At 41.4% G+C, this 17,633-nt stretch overlaps 1 protein-coding gene across 6 annotated transcripts in view; it reads right to left on the reverse strand.

Annotated features, from left to right (window-relative positions):
• The window catches only part of LOC120940114 (sodium channel protein type 5 subunit alpha-like), a 494,846-nt gene that overhangs the window by 52,987 nt on the left and 424,226 nt on the right, over positions 1–17,633 (reverse strand). For 3 of the 6 annotated variants that reach the window (XM_040352763.1, XM_040352761.1, XM_040352759.1), the window contains one exon: positions 3,974–4,096. In XM_040352763.1, the coding sequence (XP_040208697.1) occupies positions 3,974–4,096 (123 nt within the window). Of the gene's footprint in view, positions 1–3,973; positions 4,097–4,429; positions 4,556–17,633 lie in introns of all 6 variants that reach the window. The other 3 variants (XM_040352760.1, XM_040352757.1, XM_040352758.1) reach the window with 1 other exon arrangement.

The raw sequence follows: 17,633 nt of genomic DNA on the forward strand, positions 1-17,633 counted from the left end.
GTTGAACAATTTGCAGCATAACATTTTGTGAATTGCAAAACCAAGGGAGTGGTCCATTTGATGCAATGCCAATGTGGCTCTTTCTACATAGGAAAGACTTGACAAGAACTAGGGCAACATATTAGTAAACACATGCACAGCATGTAAATTGTTAATCTGTATTTGCCTCTTAGCCAGAAGACATATATACAGATTGCCTAAAGTGAATTTCACAGTACTAGACCGGGTTAACATTCCCCTTAGAGGAGGTGATTGGAATAAGACCCTGTTGCAGCATAAAATGCGATGGATCAAATATCTCAATGCTACAACCCCCCGGTCTAAACAAAGCAGTTTATAGACCAACAATTAAATAGAGGCTTATGACAGATTCTTCTTGACGGTGACAGTAATTCTGCTCTTCTCTCTCCCCCTCTATAACACACACACACAATTTTTGGTTATTGATGTATACTCTTTATATTTACATTAATGATTTGTCGTTTTTTCTTTTCATTAATCTAATGTTGAAAGGACTGGGACATATTGGTGCAGGCACTCCCATAGCCTTAGAACTTTTTCACTCCCTAATCCCATATACTGTTCTCAGCTGTACATGGCACAGGAGGGCCCCTGCGAATTTCGCTTGGGGCTTTTCCAATTCTCCAACGAGGTTGGAGTTTGTGGTTTCATTTTTCAGACTTCCAGGCACTGGAGTTATGTTGTTTCGGCGGCGTATTTGTCCCCAATGTGGCGATACATCTGGTCTCTGGATGTGGTCATCCAGGAAACCGGATATGATGTTATGACGTGTGACGTCACTGTGCCGAACATGCACGATATGGGAGCACCGGGGACAGCACCAGGCGCCATTCCTCCTTCCCACCAGTACGGTGATGGAAAGGACTGCTGCCATATGGATAGCAACTGCCATATTGAGGATTGATTTCTCATAATATCTAATGGATTCCAACTAAACATCATCATGGTGGAATACACAAGCAAGTAGCTGGGGAATACCACTCCTTATGCACTTAATATATTTCACTGTACTATATTTTCCAAACATCTTGATACATGTTATGAGGAGTTTTGTCTTCCATTGGAAATTGTATTTTAATGATGCTATTTAATAAATAAAAAATATTATTTTTTTTATATTCAACTATGGTTGAATTGCCTTTAAAGTCCCAAAAATGAGGATGTGTTCGAAATTGATGTAAATGAAATGATGGCAATGATGATGATCACACCCACAATCACTTGAGGTTTTTCGATTTAGCAGCTTTATTTTCTTTCTTTGAAACCAATTGAGAGTTTCCTTGGCTTTGTGTTTGAGATCATTGTCCTGCTGAAGTGCCCACCCTCATTTCATCTTCATCATCCTGGCAGATGGTAGCATATTTTTATCAAAATATCTTGGTACGTTTTTCTATTCATCCTTCCTTCAGTGACATGAAGTTTGCCAGTACTTTATGCTGAAAAACAGCCCCATGTTCACACCTCCAAACTTCACTGTTGGTATGGGGGTGTTTTGGGGATGTGCAGTGCCATTTGACCTCCAAACATGGTAGGTATTATAGCATCCAAAGAGTTTCATTTTGGTCTAATCCGACCAGACTATATTCTTCCAGTATTTCACAGGCTTGTCTGAATGTTTTGCAGCAAACTTTAAACAAGCTTTAACATGCTTTTCCTTCAGCAATGGAGTCCAGCATGCATACAGGCCATGGCGGTTGAGTGCATTACTATTGTTTTCTTTGAAACAATTGTGTCTGCTAAATCCAGGTCTTTCTGAAGCTCTTCACAAGTGGCCCTTGGCTCTTGGATAACACTTCTGATAATTATTTTCACTCATCTGTCAGAAATCATGTGAGGAGCACCTGGTTGTGGCTGGTTTAAGGTGAAATTATATTCTTTCCACTTCCGGATTTTGGCACCAACAGTGCTCACTGGAACATTCAGAAGATTAATAATCCTTCTGTAACCAATGCCATCAGTATGTTTTGCAACAATAAGGTTGCAAAGGTCTTGAGAGAGCTCTTTGCTTTACCCATCATGATGTGTTTGTGTGAAACCTTGGTAATGAGACGCCTTTTTATAGACCATCAGTTGAGACTGAACCAGCTGAATTTATTTGCAATGACAAAGGGCAGGATTGCTTTCTAATTATTGATAGCTTTTCATGTCTTTTTGTACCTCCCTTTCTTCACGTGTTCAATACTTTTCCCATGTGGCATTTAATTTTATTACACATAACCAATTTTCTGAATGTATTTGTTTTGGTTTCTGATTGCATGGATTGCATGGGTTTGTTACTGTCAGTTGGTGACAATTTCATGTCAATAGCATCTTTAGAAATATATTTACCTAGAAAAAAGGTAACTTGTTCCATACTTATTTTACCCGTATTTTATATGTGATTTTACACAGATTTAAATAAAAATTGGGTTTTATGATGTATCTTTGAGTCTGGTTTAGGAACACTTTTGTGATATCTCCTTGTTTTGTTGTTAATATTGTATTCTATATCGCGCTTACTTATGGGTTAGAGAATATGTAACAGGCTTTCACCATGGCTATCATTTATAGTCAGTAATTAAAGCATATCTTAAGCCAAAATAATTTTTGCAATTGGAGGATGGTGCTGTAAGTTGCATGTTCTTCTAAAGGACCTAAAGGAAGGAAGCAGCAGGAATCTCCCCTCCTGGGAGGTTTTACTGCGGCTGCTGAAAGCAACTGCAGCTTTCCCCCACAAAAGAAATGAGAAGCCCACACATGAAACTTCTCAACACTCCTGCCTTGGAACACCAGGACACCCATAGAGCCTTGATCTCAAATGAGCCTGTATGAGCAGGGAGACATCAACCCTTAGTGGACCTTGGTCTGGTAACTGAGACAACTACACTTTTGGGATATCCTGATTCATTCCTCACCCTCATTCTTATATCTGCTAAAGTTATTAAACCTTTTTTACAATTACTTCAACCAAAGTAACTGATTGCACCCATTTTTCTTATGTAGCTGGAGAGGAACCACATCTAAGACTGAATGTGCTTTAAGCCTTAGCACCATGTAAGTGTGCTTAGGACATTCATAATGTAAGATGTCAGTTATCTGAAGGTCAGATCCTATTGACAGTGAGCTACGAAGCTGGGTCTATCTTTAAAAAAATCACTATTTCCAACCCAACCAGTCAACATTTATTACATGTTTTCAGATATCAGTTGAGTGAATTATTTGCCAATATACCCTGTACTGGATGGTAAACATCTAACGTCAGTGAGCACGTTATGACTGGATATGACTACAAGAAAAGCCAAGCACAGACATGGATGTCCTTACCACTGAACTTAACAGAAGACATATACTTTGGAATTTACAGTATAAAATGAACACAATTATTTAAGATTAGAACACATGATGTCTAGCCTACATATGAGCAGCCAATTTGAAAGGAGAAGACATTGCAGAGACATGCATTGATTAAAAACATAACGTAAATTACATGCAAGGGTTTGAGGCTTATTTTCACACAGAAAGCAGAAATCTGTTAAACAAGATTGGTTGATAGAATAAAAGCATGCAATAAATAAATAATTGGCATGCTAGCAAACACAAGTATTTCAGAAGAAAGTATTTGCAATGAATGTATTCATGACTATAGAACTTAGAAGAGGTGGAAAAACACACCACAAATCTCAGAATTTTGATACCTTTGTCAAATACTCATTGCAAGGGTTGATGATGTACCCTCGTCTGAAATCTCTCTAGTATTTATTTCATTCTGTGTAATGAGATTTCTGCATCTGTGTAATGTCAAATCTCCTTACAAAGATGAAACAAATGTCAAAATTGAGAAAAAAACTAACTGTATACCAAATGGAAGAGCCATTCTTGTATACAGATCTACTAACACCAATTCAAATAAAATGAGGTCCTACACATGCTTTTTGTTGAAATGGACCCCGTTTGATTGCTGTTGTATTCTTACCCTCATCCCTTCAAACCGTGATAATGCCCTTAATGGTCTCAAAGCTCTGAGGGTCCTAAGAGATTTTATAGGACCAAAATCGGAGAATCCCATGGCAGTAGCTATCAAGCTTATTAAAGACACCTAAATGGAGACACAAAGCAGAATCCAGGCCGTTAACACACTTTGGCCATCTTTACCTGCTTCTGATGAATAAATTATACATAACCAAAGACCTGCAGGAAGAAAACGTTAAGAGAAAAGCAGAGTTATCAATTTAATAATTTTCATTTGAATGCTTAAGAAATAAATAATCCTGAAGCCGTGCCTTTCCTGCATATTTTTGTGTATAAATTAAGATATTGAAGTACATTTTTTATACCTCCATTGTCCTTTTCCTAAAAAAAGAAGACGTTATTTTCCTGTAAAAAACAAACAAAAGGTGAGGAAACATTGAAAAGATGTGGTTAACCTTACCCTCATGCCTTCAAATCTGGACAAGGCTCGCAGAGGCCTCAATGCCCTCAGTGTTCTGAGAGACTTCATGGAAACCATTTGCCCTTGGCTATTCCCATAAGTTGCTATCAGACAAGCTACTGAAATCTGCATAGATTGAATGAACAAAATGGCTGATCAGATCCTTGCAACCAAATGTTATTGCCCAAATGTCTATCCTTTTTGGTTCTTGAAAAGTGAAATAATGTTAAACACTCCTTAAAACACACCACAAAGTTATTTAGCACAGCATATAATCAAACAGGAAAGAATCCTGCATTTGCATAATACTTTCTATTTTTTAAACCTAAAATGAACACCCATGTGGAAGCTCAAGCATTTTATGATACCTTATAATCAACTTTGCAGATGCAATTCTAATTTATTAAACAATATAATGAATGTTAATATGAAAGCATACAATGAATGTTAAATATTTTTTTTTAGCTAACTGTATAGAAAAGTAGAAGGTTTTAAAAGGAGGTCATTAGCTGACGTTTAGAAAAAATATATATGGCAGATGATGGACTTTGAAGGCGTATATTTATTGAAAAAATACATAAAAATTGTTGAAAGACATAACATTTACAAATAAGGCCGTTCCTAAGAGTGCCTATGAACACGAGAAAGTTAGCATGACATAGAACCTATCACCTAGGTTTACAATACACAAATAAAGGTGGAGGACTGGAAACCACTTCCTATTGGTAATTATAACAGAACCCTTTTAGTTTGCAGGAGGTAGAAATGTCATACGACGCTCAGCCCGACATGTTGCGCGTTGAAACAAACCGCTTCTTCAGGAGCTTTAAAAACAAGTTATTCCAAATGTGGAAAACATAGGAGAGATGAAAGATACAGGCAGATCAAATTCATATAAATCACTACCAATACCTACTAGTAAGAAGATATTTTGAATGTACCTTTCCCAGTACTAAACTTCTGGGTAATATCCCAACTTAGGATCCCTACCAGAGTTTATGTTTATTTATTTATATGAATTGGATAAATAAATAAGGAATTGGATCTGTCTGGAGTAAGAAACTAACTATATACCCTGTGCATCTGCCTGCATTTATTATTATTGATACACCCTCTGCCTGTATCTTTCGTCTCTCCTATGTTTTCCACATTTGGAATAACTCGTTTTTTAAAGCTCCTGAAGAAGCATTTTGTTTCAACGCGCAACATGTCGGGCTGAGCGTCGTATGGCATTTCTACCTTCTGCAAACCACAAGGGTTCTGTTATAATTACCAATAGGAAGTAGTTGCCAGTCCTCCACCTTTATTTGTGTATTGTAACCCTAGGTGATAGGTGCTATGTCATGCTGTTCATAGGAACGGCCTTATTTGTAAATTTTATGTCTTTCAACAATTTGTAAATATTCAATTTTTAATACGCCTTCAAAGTCCATCATCTGCCATATATATTTTTCTAAATCTGATCTATCGGGACGTGGCACTGTGTACTCCTTTAAATTAATATCCACAGTTCCACTCTGTGATGATCTGATCTGTTATTTCATTAGCTGACGTTTAATTAGCTAGAAGACATATTGTTCATTGTAATACAGGGACTGTAGTTGAATAATGTTGTTAGAGAATGGTTTCACTATAATAATTAGAACCATAATCATAATAATAACCCTAAAGACAAAATCTGAAACTGTGACTTTTGTTTATTGCAAAATAAGGGAACTGCAAAGGGGATTCAGATAGGAAGGAGAGGGGGAGCATGGTCTATATCTTGGAATCACCTTTTACAGTACTGTTTATGAACATACATGGAAATGATGGTAATGAAGGAATACAAAAACTTCCTATATCTCTACAAAAGCAGATTCTAGGGGCTAAAAACATTTTGTGGGATTATATTGGTGGATGTGTCTGGGATGAGATAAGTTCAAACATAAAAATTCTCCTGTCCAGTAAAAAGAGAAGAGGATCCTGACAAGAGTGTTGTGGGGGGGGGGAGTGTTGTTTGGGGAGTCGCACCATGTCTTCCTGTGGCTAAACCAAACCCCAATAGTGATGTTGGCTTACTTTCCTAGTAAAGGTTTAGGAGAAACCTCAGAAGCGCCATGAGAATGTGATTGCTCTACTGGTTATTCTTCAATATCTAGCATCGACTGTGAAATGCTATTAACATTATTAACATTTTACTCTCAAATTTGTGACTACAATGGAAAAAAAACAGTATAGTATATACAGAAAACAGAGCTCCACTCTGTCATATCTATCAGTTTTATTAAGCAGAGTTTTAGAGGTACAACCATGCAATGGACATGTATAAATACACAGTTTTTTAGGCCTCCTTCACGTGGCAGTTTAGCCACGTTCACTAGATCCTAGTGGCAGGAATCAGTGAAATCGTCCTGCTAAAAATAACAGGGCTGTAAATAGCAACAGCCGCTTAGCCTATATAAATTACTGACAGATTGCCGGTGAATACCGCTGTTTGCATGTAGCCACAAACCTGCAGATGACTGTGTCCAGGTTTGGACATCCATCCCTAACCGCAAGTAATCCTATGGCGTGGCTACATGTGAACAGTGGCAGCCACTGTTAGTCTGTCATTATTATAGAGGATGAGCAGCCACTGCTATTCGCATGCACCTGCGATTCCAGCCACAACAATCCATTGATTCTTGTTGCTGGAATCCAGTGTTTGCAGCTAAACTGCTATGTGAAGGAGGCCTTACAATCTTACATAGATATTATGAACAACATATTGTAAGGAAGAAACCTAACTTTTGTTGTAGCAAAACTACACACATAGTCAGTATTCAAAACCAATTCCCAGATACAATAGAAGACAATGCTGTGCAATCTCACCCAGGAGAAAGCTGGCCAACTGTCATTTTCATAATCTAATAAACATCCAGAATCTTTACATAAGTAAATGTTCATGCCAGTACTTGACAGGAATGAAATCATTCTTGTTGATCAAATACAATCCAGCGATCTACATGAACTAGATACTTCAAGCAAACCATGGCAGCCATTCCCCTCTAATAAAAGGGTATCCGTCCTTAGCACGACAGTGAGGCCCCGTACACACGACCGAGTTTCTCGGCAGAATTCAGCCAGAAGCTCGATCGGAGCCGTATTCTGCCGAGAAACCCGGTCGTGTGTACACTTTTGGCCGAGGAAGCCGACGAGGAACTCGTCGAGCCAAATAGAGAACATGTTCTCTATTTCCTCGTTAGTCAATGGGGAAACTTGGCTCGCCGAGATCCTCGGCGGCTTCACAAGGAACTCGACGAGCAAAATTATGTGTTTTGCCTGTCGAGTTCCTCGGACATGTGTACGGGGCCTGAGTTTGCCTAAGGTGTAACTGCAATCTAAACCTCAGCTAAGTCACAACTGTAGACAGACACAATGGGCCAGATTCACAGTAAGAGTACGCCGGTGTATCTACTGATACGCCGGCGTACTTTCAAATTACCCGCATTGTATCTTTAGTTTGTATTCTCAAACCAAGATACAACGGCATTTGGGTAAGATCCGACAGGCGTACGGCTTCATACGCCTTCGGATCTTAGATGTAATACTTCGGCGCCCGCTGGGTGGAGTTTGCATCATTTTCCGCGTCGGGTATGCTAATTAGCTGTTTACGGCGATCCACGATGGTACACGCGTTCGTCGCATTCTCTTACGTCGTCGCTAGTCGGCTTTTCCCATCGTAAAGTTACGAGTGCTATTTAGGTGGTGTAAAATTAGACCATCCATGTTAAAGTATGGCCGTCGTTCCCGCGTCAAATTCAAACAATTTTTTATTTTTTTCGTAAGTCGTTCGGGAATAGGAAAGGACGTAACGCACGTCGCCGTTCAAAAAATTACGTCGGTGCAACGTCATTTCGCGCAAAGCACGGCGGGAAATTAAAAAACGGAGCATGCGCAGTACGTTCGGCGTGGGAACGCGCCTAATTTAAATGATACACGCCCCATTTGAATTAGGCGGGCTTGCGCCGGATCGATTTACGCTACGCCGCTGCAAGTTTACAGGCAAGTGCTTTGTGAATCAAGCACTTGCCGGTAAAACTTGCGGCGGTGTAACGTAAATGATACGTTACGCTGCAGCGCAAGTACCTGAATCTGGCCCATAGTACTTAAACTGGTAACACACAGACTATTCTAATTTCTGGTGTCTTTATTGAACACATTAAACATCAACAGTGCTGGTGGCTAAAAGTAAGTGAACCCATGGAGTTAGATTTTTAGAGAGTTTTTTTTTGCGAGGCATGGTTCACATCAGCTAATGCCTCTCATGAACAGAAATCTTAAAATGTCTTGAGTGTCTTTTATCAATCAAAGTAGCTCCGAACCACATCTCCAAACGAATTTCATTAATTGGACTCCAGGGCCGGGATTCAGAAAACACTTACGCTGGCGTATCTACAGATACGCAGCGTAAGTGTAGAGATGCGCCGTCGTATCTATGCTCCTTATTCACAATACTGGATACGCCTGAAATATGGCTTCATCCGACCGACGTAAGTCTTAGTATGCCGTCGGATCTTGGGCGCATATTTACGCTGGCCACAAGGGGCGCTTCCGTAGATTTACGTGTCGAATATGTAAATGAGCAAGAATGCCGATTCACAAACATACTTGCACCCGTCGCAGTAAGCTACACCGTTTACGTAAGGCTTACGTCTGGCGTAAAGTTACCCCTGCTATATGAGGCGCAGGTAATGCAAAGGTATGGACGTCGGAACAAGCGTCACATTTTACGTTGTTTACGTAAGTCGTACGTGAATGGGGCTGGGTGTAGGTTACGTTCACGTCACAGGCATTGAGCCGGCGTATGTTATAGAGTAAATTCTTAAGCACAGAGGGGTTTATTTACTAAAGTCAAATAGACTGTGCACTTTCCAAAGTGCAGTTGCACTCTGTAAGAGCAGTTGCTCCAAAGCTTAGTAAATGAGCAGAAGCTCAGCTGACTTCCATAATTCAATCATGTGCAGGCAATAAAGCAGTTTTTTTTCCATTTTCCTTGCATGTGATTGAGTATTCTTTGCAAAGTGAAGCCTTACCTCATTTTCTAAGCTCTGTAGCAACTGCCCTTACAGAGTGCAACTGCACTTAGCAAAGTGCACAGTCTATTTTGCCTTTAGTAAATCAACCCATTGGGGGTTATTTACTAAAGCTGGGGAGTGCAAAATCTGGTGCAGCTCTGCATAGAAACCCATAAGCCTACAGGTTTTGTCAACGCTTAAGCTGAAGTTAGAAGTTGATTGGTTACTAGGCACAGCTGAACTAAATTCTGAATGCACCAGTTTTAGTAAATCTCCCCCATTGTGTTTGTCTATTGTTGTGAATAAAGCCATCCATACACGGATGTAAGTTTGGCAGGTTCAGAAGGGACAGTCTGAATTTCGATCCATGTATCAGCACCCTGATTGTATACAAGTTGATCTATCACTCGACTTGTGTACAACCAGATTGTTGGGTTTTTCCCAAACAATTAGTGCCCACAGCTATAGCTGGCAACACTAATCGTGTTCTGCCATCAGGGAGGGCTCCCTACCAGCAGAACACAATTCCGCTGCAGTAGGGATTCCCCCATAGTCAGTGTTGAAGAGGTAATCATGCAATTTTCTCTCCTTCCACCAAGAAATTTCCTAAAACGATGTCCTGCCTTAAATGGGGATCAATCGCATTTCAAGGAAAATTACTTCAGAAAATCAGTTGAGTCCAAGGGGTTCACTTATGTTTTCTTTCCACTGTATATGACTTCCTAGCCAATTTCACCAGCCCCAGCTGACAGGTGCCCCCTTACCCCCTTTATTTAACCAAGTGACACTAGTGAAAGAATTCAGAAAGTCCAGGGCACATACTTGCTTGGATCTTGCAAATTGTACACATAGAAAAGAGGTAAGAAACTGTTCTGAGAAGTATTTTTTTTACTGTATGTACACCATGTGAGGTGAATCCATGACACTTAAAGGGTCACTAAAGGAAAACATTTTTTTAGCTGAAATGACTGTTTACAGGGTATAGAGACATAATAGTTAACTGATTCCTTTTAAAAACGATTAAAAATAGATAAAAATCAATCATATAATGTACCTCCTAGCATGGGCGTCTGCTGAAATTTTTTCAGGGGGGGGGGGTGCATCAGCAGCGGCAATGCAGTCGCATTTTACCCTTTCTTCAACCGCTAGCGGGGGTTAAAAGCAACTCCCCTCCCACGTTAAAATGTAAAAACACCCCACTGTGCCCCCTGCATCTTTCAATATCTCTTAGTCACTACTGTGTACCCCCTCTCCACAACTGCACCTCTGGACCAAAGGGGTACATTACACAGCACCCCACAGCTCTGGACCCCTTTACATTACACAGCACCCTGCACCTCTGGATCCCTTCACACAGCACCCTGCACCCCCTGCATGTTATAGACTGTGACAGCCCCCTCCCCCTTCCTACCTTAATCATGCAGCCAGAGGGAGAGACACAGCAGCGTGGGAACTGCTGGAGTTATTTTTCATATTACCAAAGATAATGATTGGTTGCTAAGACCAACTAGCAACCGATCACCTGCTTGTTAACTTCAGCAGTTCCTTCCTCTGTTCAGCGCTGCTCACTGCCTCTCTCTCCTCCTATGGTATAGGAGGAGAGAGAGTGTCTTCTTTCTTCCGCACAGCTCGGCTGGCTCTGGATGCCACTCCGGGTAGTGGCACGTTCCACACCCGGCCCGGGCACCCCCGCACACTCACAGATGGGCTCTCCTGGCTCTCCCTGGCTGCCCTGTCACCCAGTGGTGTATTTAGGTTTTGTGCTGCCCTAGGCCTGACTAAACTTGTACACCCCCTAATTTAAATATGACACACCCCAGCGTAAAGGAGAACTCTGATGTAATAGGGACTGCTGCGGACTCAGGTGTAATAGGAAATTCTGATGTAAGGGGTCTCTGGTAACCACAGCCCTTTCTTTACAAAAGAGCCCACAGAGCTCCCCCTTACATCGCGGTCCACAAAGACTGCGGGAATGGCACAAGGGACAGTCAGAGACTGTGGGCATGGCACAAGTGACGGTCAGAGACTGTGGGCATGGCATAAGGAACAGTCAGACTGCGGGCATCGCACAAGGGACGGTCAGAGACTGCGGGCATCGCACAAGGCATGGTCAGAGACTGCGGGAAGGGCACAAGGCATGGTCAGAGACTGCGGGCAGGGCACAAGGGACGGTCAGAGACTAGGGGCAGGGCACAAGGCATGGTCAGAGACAGTGGGCAGGGCACAAGGCATGAAGTGTGAATGGGGCCAACCAATCTGCAACCATGTGCATTGCACGCAGTTGCAGCACTGTGATACTGCATTTGAGGCGTTAAAACAGGCATTTTTGTCTGTTCACTGCATGTCAAATTCCTCTGAAAAGAGATCAGAGCATGGATTGCTTTTCAGGGGCGTGTCAGTCCTTACTGACATTGTGAACGAGCATAAAAGCAGTTGTGATTGTACAGGATTAGGGGCAAGAGCAGGAAGCTATTTAGCTTAAAAAAATGTTTCCTTTAGTGACCCTTTAAGTACAGTAGAACACCAAGATTGTGAGTTTTGGTGAAGGGGTAGGAATCGTTTCGAGCCAGAGGAAGAAAGCATGTGGGAGAAAGCCAAGATTATAGACTTGCAAGGGGCACAGTGAATTAGTGTGCACCCAAAACTGCTATTCCTGGGTTTCAGTAAAATTGTAGTTACATAACTACAGTAGGTAAATTAATGTTTTTTTAGTACAGCCTGGTAGAAAAATCAATAGAACTGGTATAATATAGATCTCCATATAAATTCAGCATCAATAATAGAGCATCATTTTCACAGGCTTTGGGAATATTTTGTGTTTTGAAGTTAATCTGGGGACATAACCAGCTGCCTGTAGACGCTCGCCTTGCACACATCCCACAATACAATGCTGGTGACTCAGTAACCCATCATCTGGTCTGAACATTGATATGTACATTGCAGATGAGAATAGATATAACAAAAACAGCTCTAAGAAAGGCCCTATCTACATAAGGAAACTAGGAAGTTGTCCTGTGCTGTCAAACTATATAATATGCTGATAAATAATGTTGTTATAGTAATTTAAAATTTTTATTAATGCAACAGGTGCAATTCAAGGAACACATTCAGAGGAAGGGTGAAAGCAACAGCAATGTTTGCATGAAAAACGGTATCAATAAGCAGGTAGGCTACATACTCTGTATGCATTCCATGTCCTAATTTTGTCTGATGTGAATCCTTAAAGAATCTCACTTAGTTTATAGTATAAATTCAAGTTTTTTCAAAAAGTTCTCCAAACTCCTTAACCTAGCCCCCTCTACATTAGCTGAGTCATTATTTCCCTGAATGTCCATACTTACCTGTCCTGATGGCTGTGTCCTCTCACACTGCTACAGCCTGGCCAGTGAAAAACGACACACTAGTGTGCTGGCATGGGTGGACTGACACTAGATTTTTACTAGCTTGCAGACAATGCAAAGGTAAATACATTCCTGAGTGTATTGATGGAGTTAGGCCCCGTACACACAACCGAGTTTCTCGGCAGAATTCAGCCAGAAACTCGGTTCAGAGCTGAATTCTGCCGAGAAACCCGGCCGTGTGTACACTTTCGGCCGAGGAAGCCGACGAGGACCTCGGCGAGGAAATAGAGAACATGTTCTCTATTTCCTCGTTGTTCAATGGCAAAAGTCGGCCCGCCGAGTTCCTCGGCGGCTTCCACACTGAACACGACGAGGAACTCGATGTGTTTGGCACGTCGAGTTCCTCGGTCGTGTGTACGGGGCCACAGGCAGGGAGCCAAAGGGTTTTTGCAAAAAGGTGATCTTGTACTTTAATCGTGCATGACATGCAAAGAACTCAGGAAAAGCAATATATGGCGAAATGTCACTATACATAAATGTCACTTAAAACATAAATATTAAACATCACACATCAGCATCTTAGCACTTGACAGAATGTTCAAGGTGCCGTAATTTCATACAAAATGTGGCACTATCTAAAAGGCTACAGAGTTTTGACATTACATTAAAATTATTTATGAAGGGAAAAAATTTCAACACAGGATATACTGTATATACACTGCTCAAAAACATTAAAGGAACACTTTGAAAACATATCAAGCCTCAACGGGCAAAAATCTCATGCTGGATATCTATACTGATATGGACTGGGTAATGTGTTAGGAATGGAAGGATGGCACATCATTTGATGTAAATTATCCACCTACAGAGGGCCGAATTCAAAGACACCCCGAAAATCAAAGTGAAAAAATTATGCAGCAAGCTAGTCCATTTTGCTGAAATTTCATTGCAACAACTCAAAATAGTCCTCAGTAGTTTGTATGGCCCCCAAGTGCTTGTATGCATGCCTGACAACATCAGGGCATGCTCCTAATGAGACGACGGATGGTGTCCTGGGGTATTTCCTCACAGATCTGGACCAGAGCATCACTGAGCTCCTGAACAGACTGAGGTGCAACCTGGCGGCACTGGATGGACCGAAACATAATGTCCCAGAGGTGTTCTTTTGGATTTAGGTCAGGTGAGCGTGGGAGACATTCAATGGTATCAATTTTTTCATGGCAGTCAGGGTGCCATTGTGTAGCCTGTAGAGGTCTGTGAGTCCCTCCATGGATATGCCTCCCCAGACCACCACCAAACCAGTCATGCTGAACGATGTTACAGGCAGCATAAAGTTCTCCAGACCCTTTTCACGTCTGTCACATATGCTCAGGGTGAACCTGCTCTCATCTGTGAAAAGCATGGGGCAACAGTGGCAGACCTGCCAATTCTGGTGTTCCATGGAAACTACCAATCAAGCTCCACAGTGTCCGGCAGTGAGCAAAGAGTACACTAGAGGACATCGGGCCCTCAGGCCACCCCCATGAAGTTTGTTTCTGATTGTTTGGTCAGAGACATTCACACCAGTGGACTGCTGGAGGTCATTTTGTGGCAATGCTCATCCTGTTCCTCCTTGCACAAAGGAGCAGATACCGGTCCTGCTGATGGATTAAGGACCTTCTATGGCTTTGTCCAGCTCTCCTAGAGTAACTGCCTGTCTCCTGGAATCTCCTCCATGCTCTTGAGACTGTGCTGGGAGACAGGGCAAACCTTCTGGCAATGAGAAATATTGATGTGCCATCCTGGAGGAGTTGGACTGCCTGTGCAACCTTTATAGGGTCCAAGTATTGCCTCATGCTACCAGTAGTGACACTGACCCTAGCAAAAAGTTGAGTAGGGAAAAAAATGTCAGACACCTCCACCTGAAAAAACATTCCTGTTTTGGAGGTCGTCTCATTGTTGCCCATCTAGTGCACCTGTTGTTAATTTCAATTAACAGCAAAGAAGCTGAAACTGATTAACAACCCCCACTGTATACACCCCTCCCCCTCTGCTACTTAACTGAACAGATCAATATCCCAGGAGGTCTGATTCAAAAGTGTTCCTTTAATTTTTTTGAGCAGTGTGTGTGTGTGTGTGTGTATATATATATATATATATATATATATATATATATATATTGTGGGAGATTAGCTTGTGGGATAACCTTTTCTCAATGACAGTCCACAAACAGGCACTTTCTTTAAAATCTGGCGGATGCCAGGTTTATTTACAGGAGGTTTGCAAATAAAAATAAACAAAACAGTAAATAAAATCCTTGCCGTCCGGCGCTAAACTAAACAAATAGTCTCCTCTCTATACAGTGCGGGTTGGTCCCCATCACCCACAAAACATGCGGTAAAGCAAACCTTTAAATCCAACACACAGAGCTCCTCACAGTCAGGTTCCTTTCTGAGTCTCCAGCCAGAACCCTGATTTGCTCTCTTTCTGGACTTTTAACATCCAGCTGAGTGTGGACTATATACACGCAGACACACAGTATTTTACAAAAGTGAGTACACCCCTCACATTTTTGTAAAGATTTTATTATATCTTTTTATGTGACAACACTGAAGAAATTACACTTTGCTACAATGTAAAGTAGTGAGTGTACAGCTTATATATGTATGTGTAAATTTGCTGTCCCCTCAAAATAACTCAACACACAGTCATTAATGTCTAAACCGCTGCCAACAAAAGTGAGTACACCCCTAAATGAAAATGTCCAAATTGGTCCCAAAGTGTCAGTATTTTGTGTGGCCACTATTATTTTCCAGCACTGCCTTAACCCTCTTGGGCATGTAGTATACCAGAGCGTCAAAGGTTGCCACTGAAGACCTCTTCTACTCCTCCATAACGACATCACGGAGCTGGTGGATGTTAGAGACCTTGCACTGCTCCACCTCCCATTTGAGGATGCCGCACAGATGCTCAATAGTTTAGGTCTGGAGACATGCTTGGTTAGTCTATCACCTTTACCCTGATCTTCTTTAGCAAGGCAAGGGTCATCTTGGAGGTGTGTTTAGGGTCGGTATCATGTTGGAATTCTGCCTTGCAGCCCAGTCTCCGAAGGGAGGGGATCATGCTCTACTTCAGTATGTCACAGTACATGTTGGCATTAATAGTTCCCTCAATGAACTCTAGTTCCCGAGTGCCGGAAGCACTCATGCAGCCCCAGACCATGACACTCCCACCACCATGCTTGACTGTAGGCAATACACACTTATTTGTACTCCTCACCTGGTTGCCCCCACACACACTTGACACCATCTGAACCAAATACGTATATTTTGGTCTCATCAGACCACAGCACATGGTTCCAGTAATCCATGTCCTTAGTCTGCTTGTCTTCAGCAAACTGTTTGCAGGCTTTCTTGTGCATCAACTTTAGAAGAGGCTTCCTTCTGGGATGACAGCCATGCAGAGCAATTTGATGCAGTTTTGCAGCGTATAGGCTGAGCACTGACAGGCTGACCCCCCCCCCCCCCACCCCTTCAACCTCTGCAACAATGCTGGCAGCACTCATACTTCTATTTCCCAAAGAAAACCTCTGGCTATGATGCTGAGCACATGCACTCAACTAGTTTGGTCGACCATGGTGAGACCTGTTCTGAGTGAAACCTGTCCTGTTAAACCGCTGTATGGTTTTGGCCACCATGCTGCAGCTAAGTTTTGGGGTCTTGGTAATCTTATTATAGCCTAGGCCATCGTTATGTAGAGCAACAATTATTTTTTTCAGATCCTCAGAGAGTTCTTTGCCATGAGGTGCCATGTTGAGCGTCCAGTGACCATTATGAGAGAGTGAGAGAGATAACACCAAATTTAACACACCTGCTCCCCATTCACATCTGAGGCCTTTTAACACTAATAAGTCACATGACACTGAGGAGGAAAAATGGCTAATTGGGACCATTTTGGACATTTTCATTTAGGAGTGTACTCACTTTTGTTGCCAGTGGTTTAGACATTAATGGCTGTGTGTTGAGTTGAGGGGGTAGCACATTTACACTGTTATACAAGCTGTACACTCACTACTTTACATTGTAGCAAATTGTAATTTCAGTGTTGTTACATTAAAAGATATAATATTATATCTAAAAAATGTAAGGGGTGTACTCACTTTTGTGAGATACTGTATATATATATACATATATTACTGTAGAACAATGTAGCACAAAATACAAATCACCCTCCCTGATATGGGCTCAGGAAATGATGGTGCTAATCTCTGTTGATCCCCAGATTTTGGAATGCAAATCTCACCTGTTGCACCCACTCAACCAGCAAAAGAAACTTAAGATAAATGATTTCCCAGCTGCTGAATTAGGTGACAAATTGTAAGATGTCTGTTGTGTAAAGCTTATTCCTAACACTGCAATAGACTACACCTGCTATCCTATTGACAGTTATTCTCAAACCCATGATGCAAGAGATGCAAATGTAAATTTAAATAGGTGAGGCAGAGTCTGAATATCTTAAATAAAAAAAATATATATTATTATAACTATCAGCATAACTATAATGATTACTTGTTATATATACATCACAAGAAACATTTTACTATTTGCCTTAATGAACCAAATAATATAATTAAGTAACATGTTACACTAGAAACTTTTTAGCTCAGTATCCTTGTGCTCTTTTGACTAATCATTGTGTTTAGTGTCAGAGTTTTATCTTGTATCCTGGGCAAATTTATGATGAAAGAAAAAACTTTAGTGCAAAATTTTTACTTCCTTCTTATTGGCCTGCCTCTCTATAGGTTCCCCTCTTCAGTCTATTATGAATGCTGCTGCCAGACTTATC

This window comes from Rana temporaria, chromosome 5, assembly GCF_905171775.1.
Source record: "Rana temporaria chromosome 5, aRanTem1.1, whole genome shotgun sequence".
NCBI classification, from domain to species: Eukaryota; Metazoa; Chordata; class Amphibia; order Anura; family Ranidae; genus Rana; species Rana temporaria.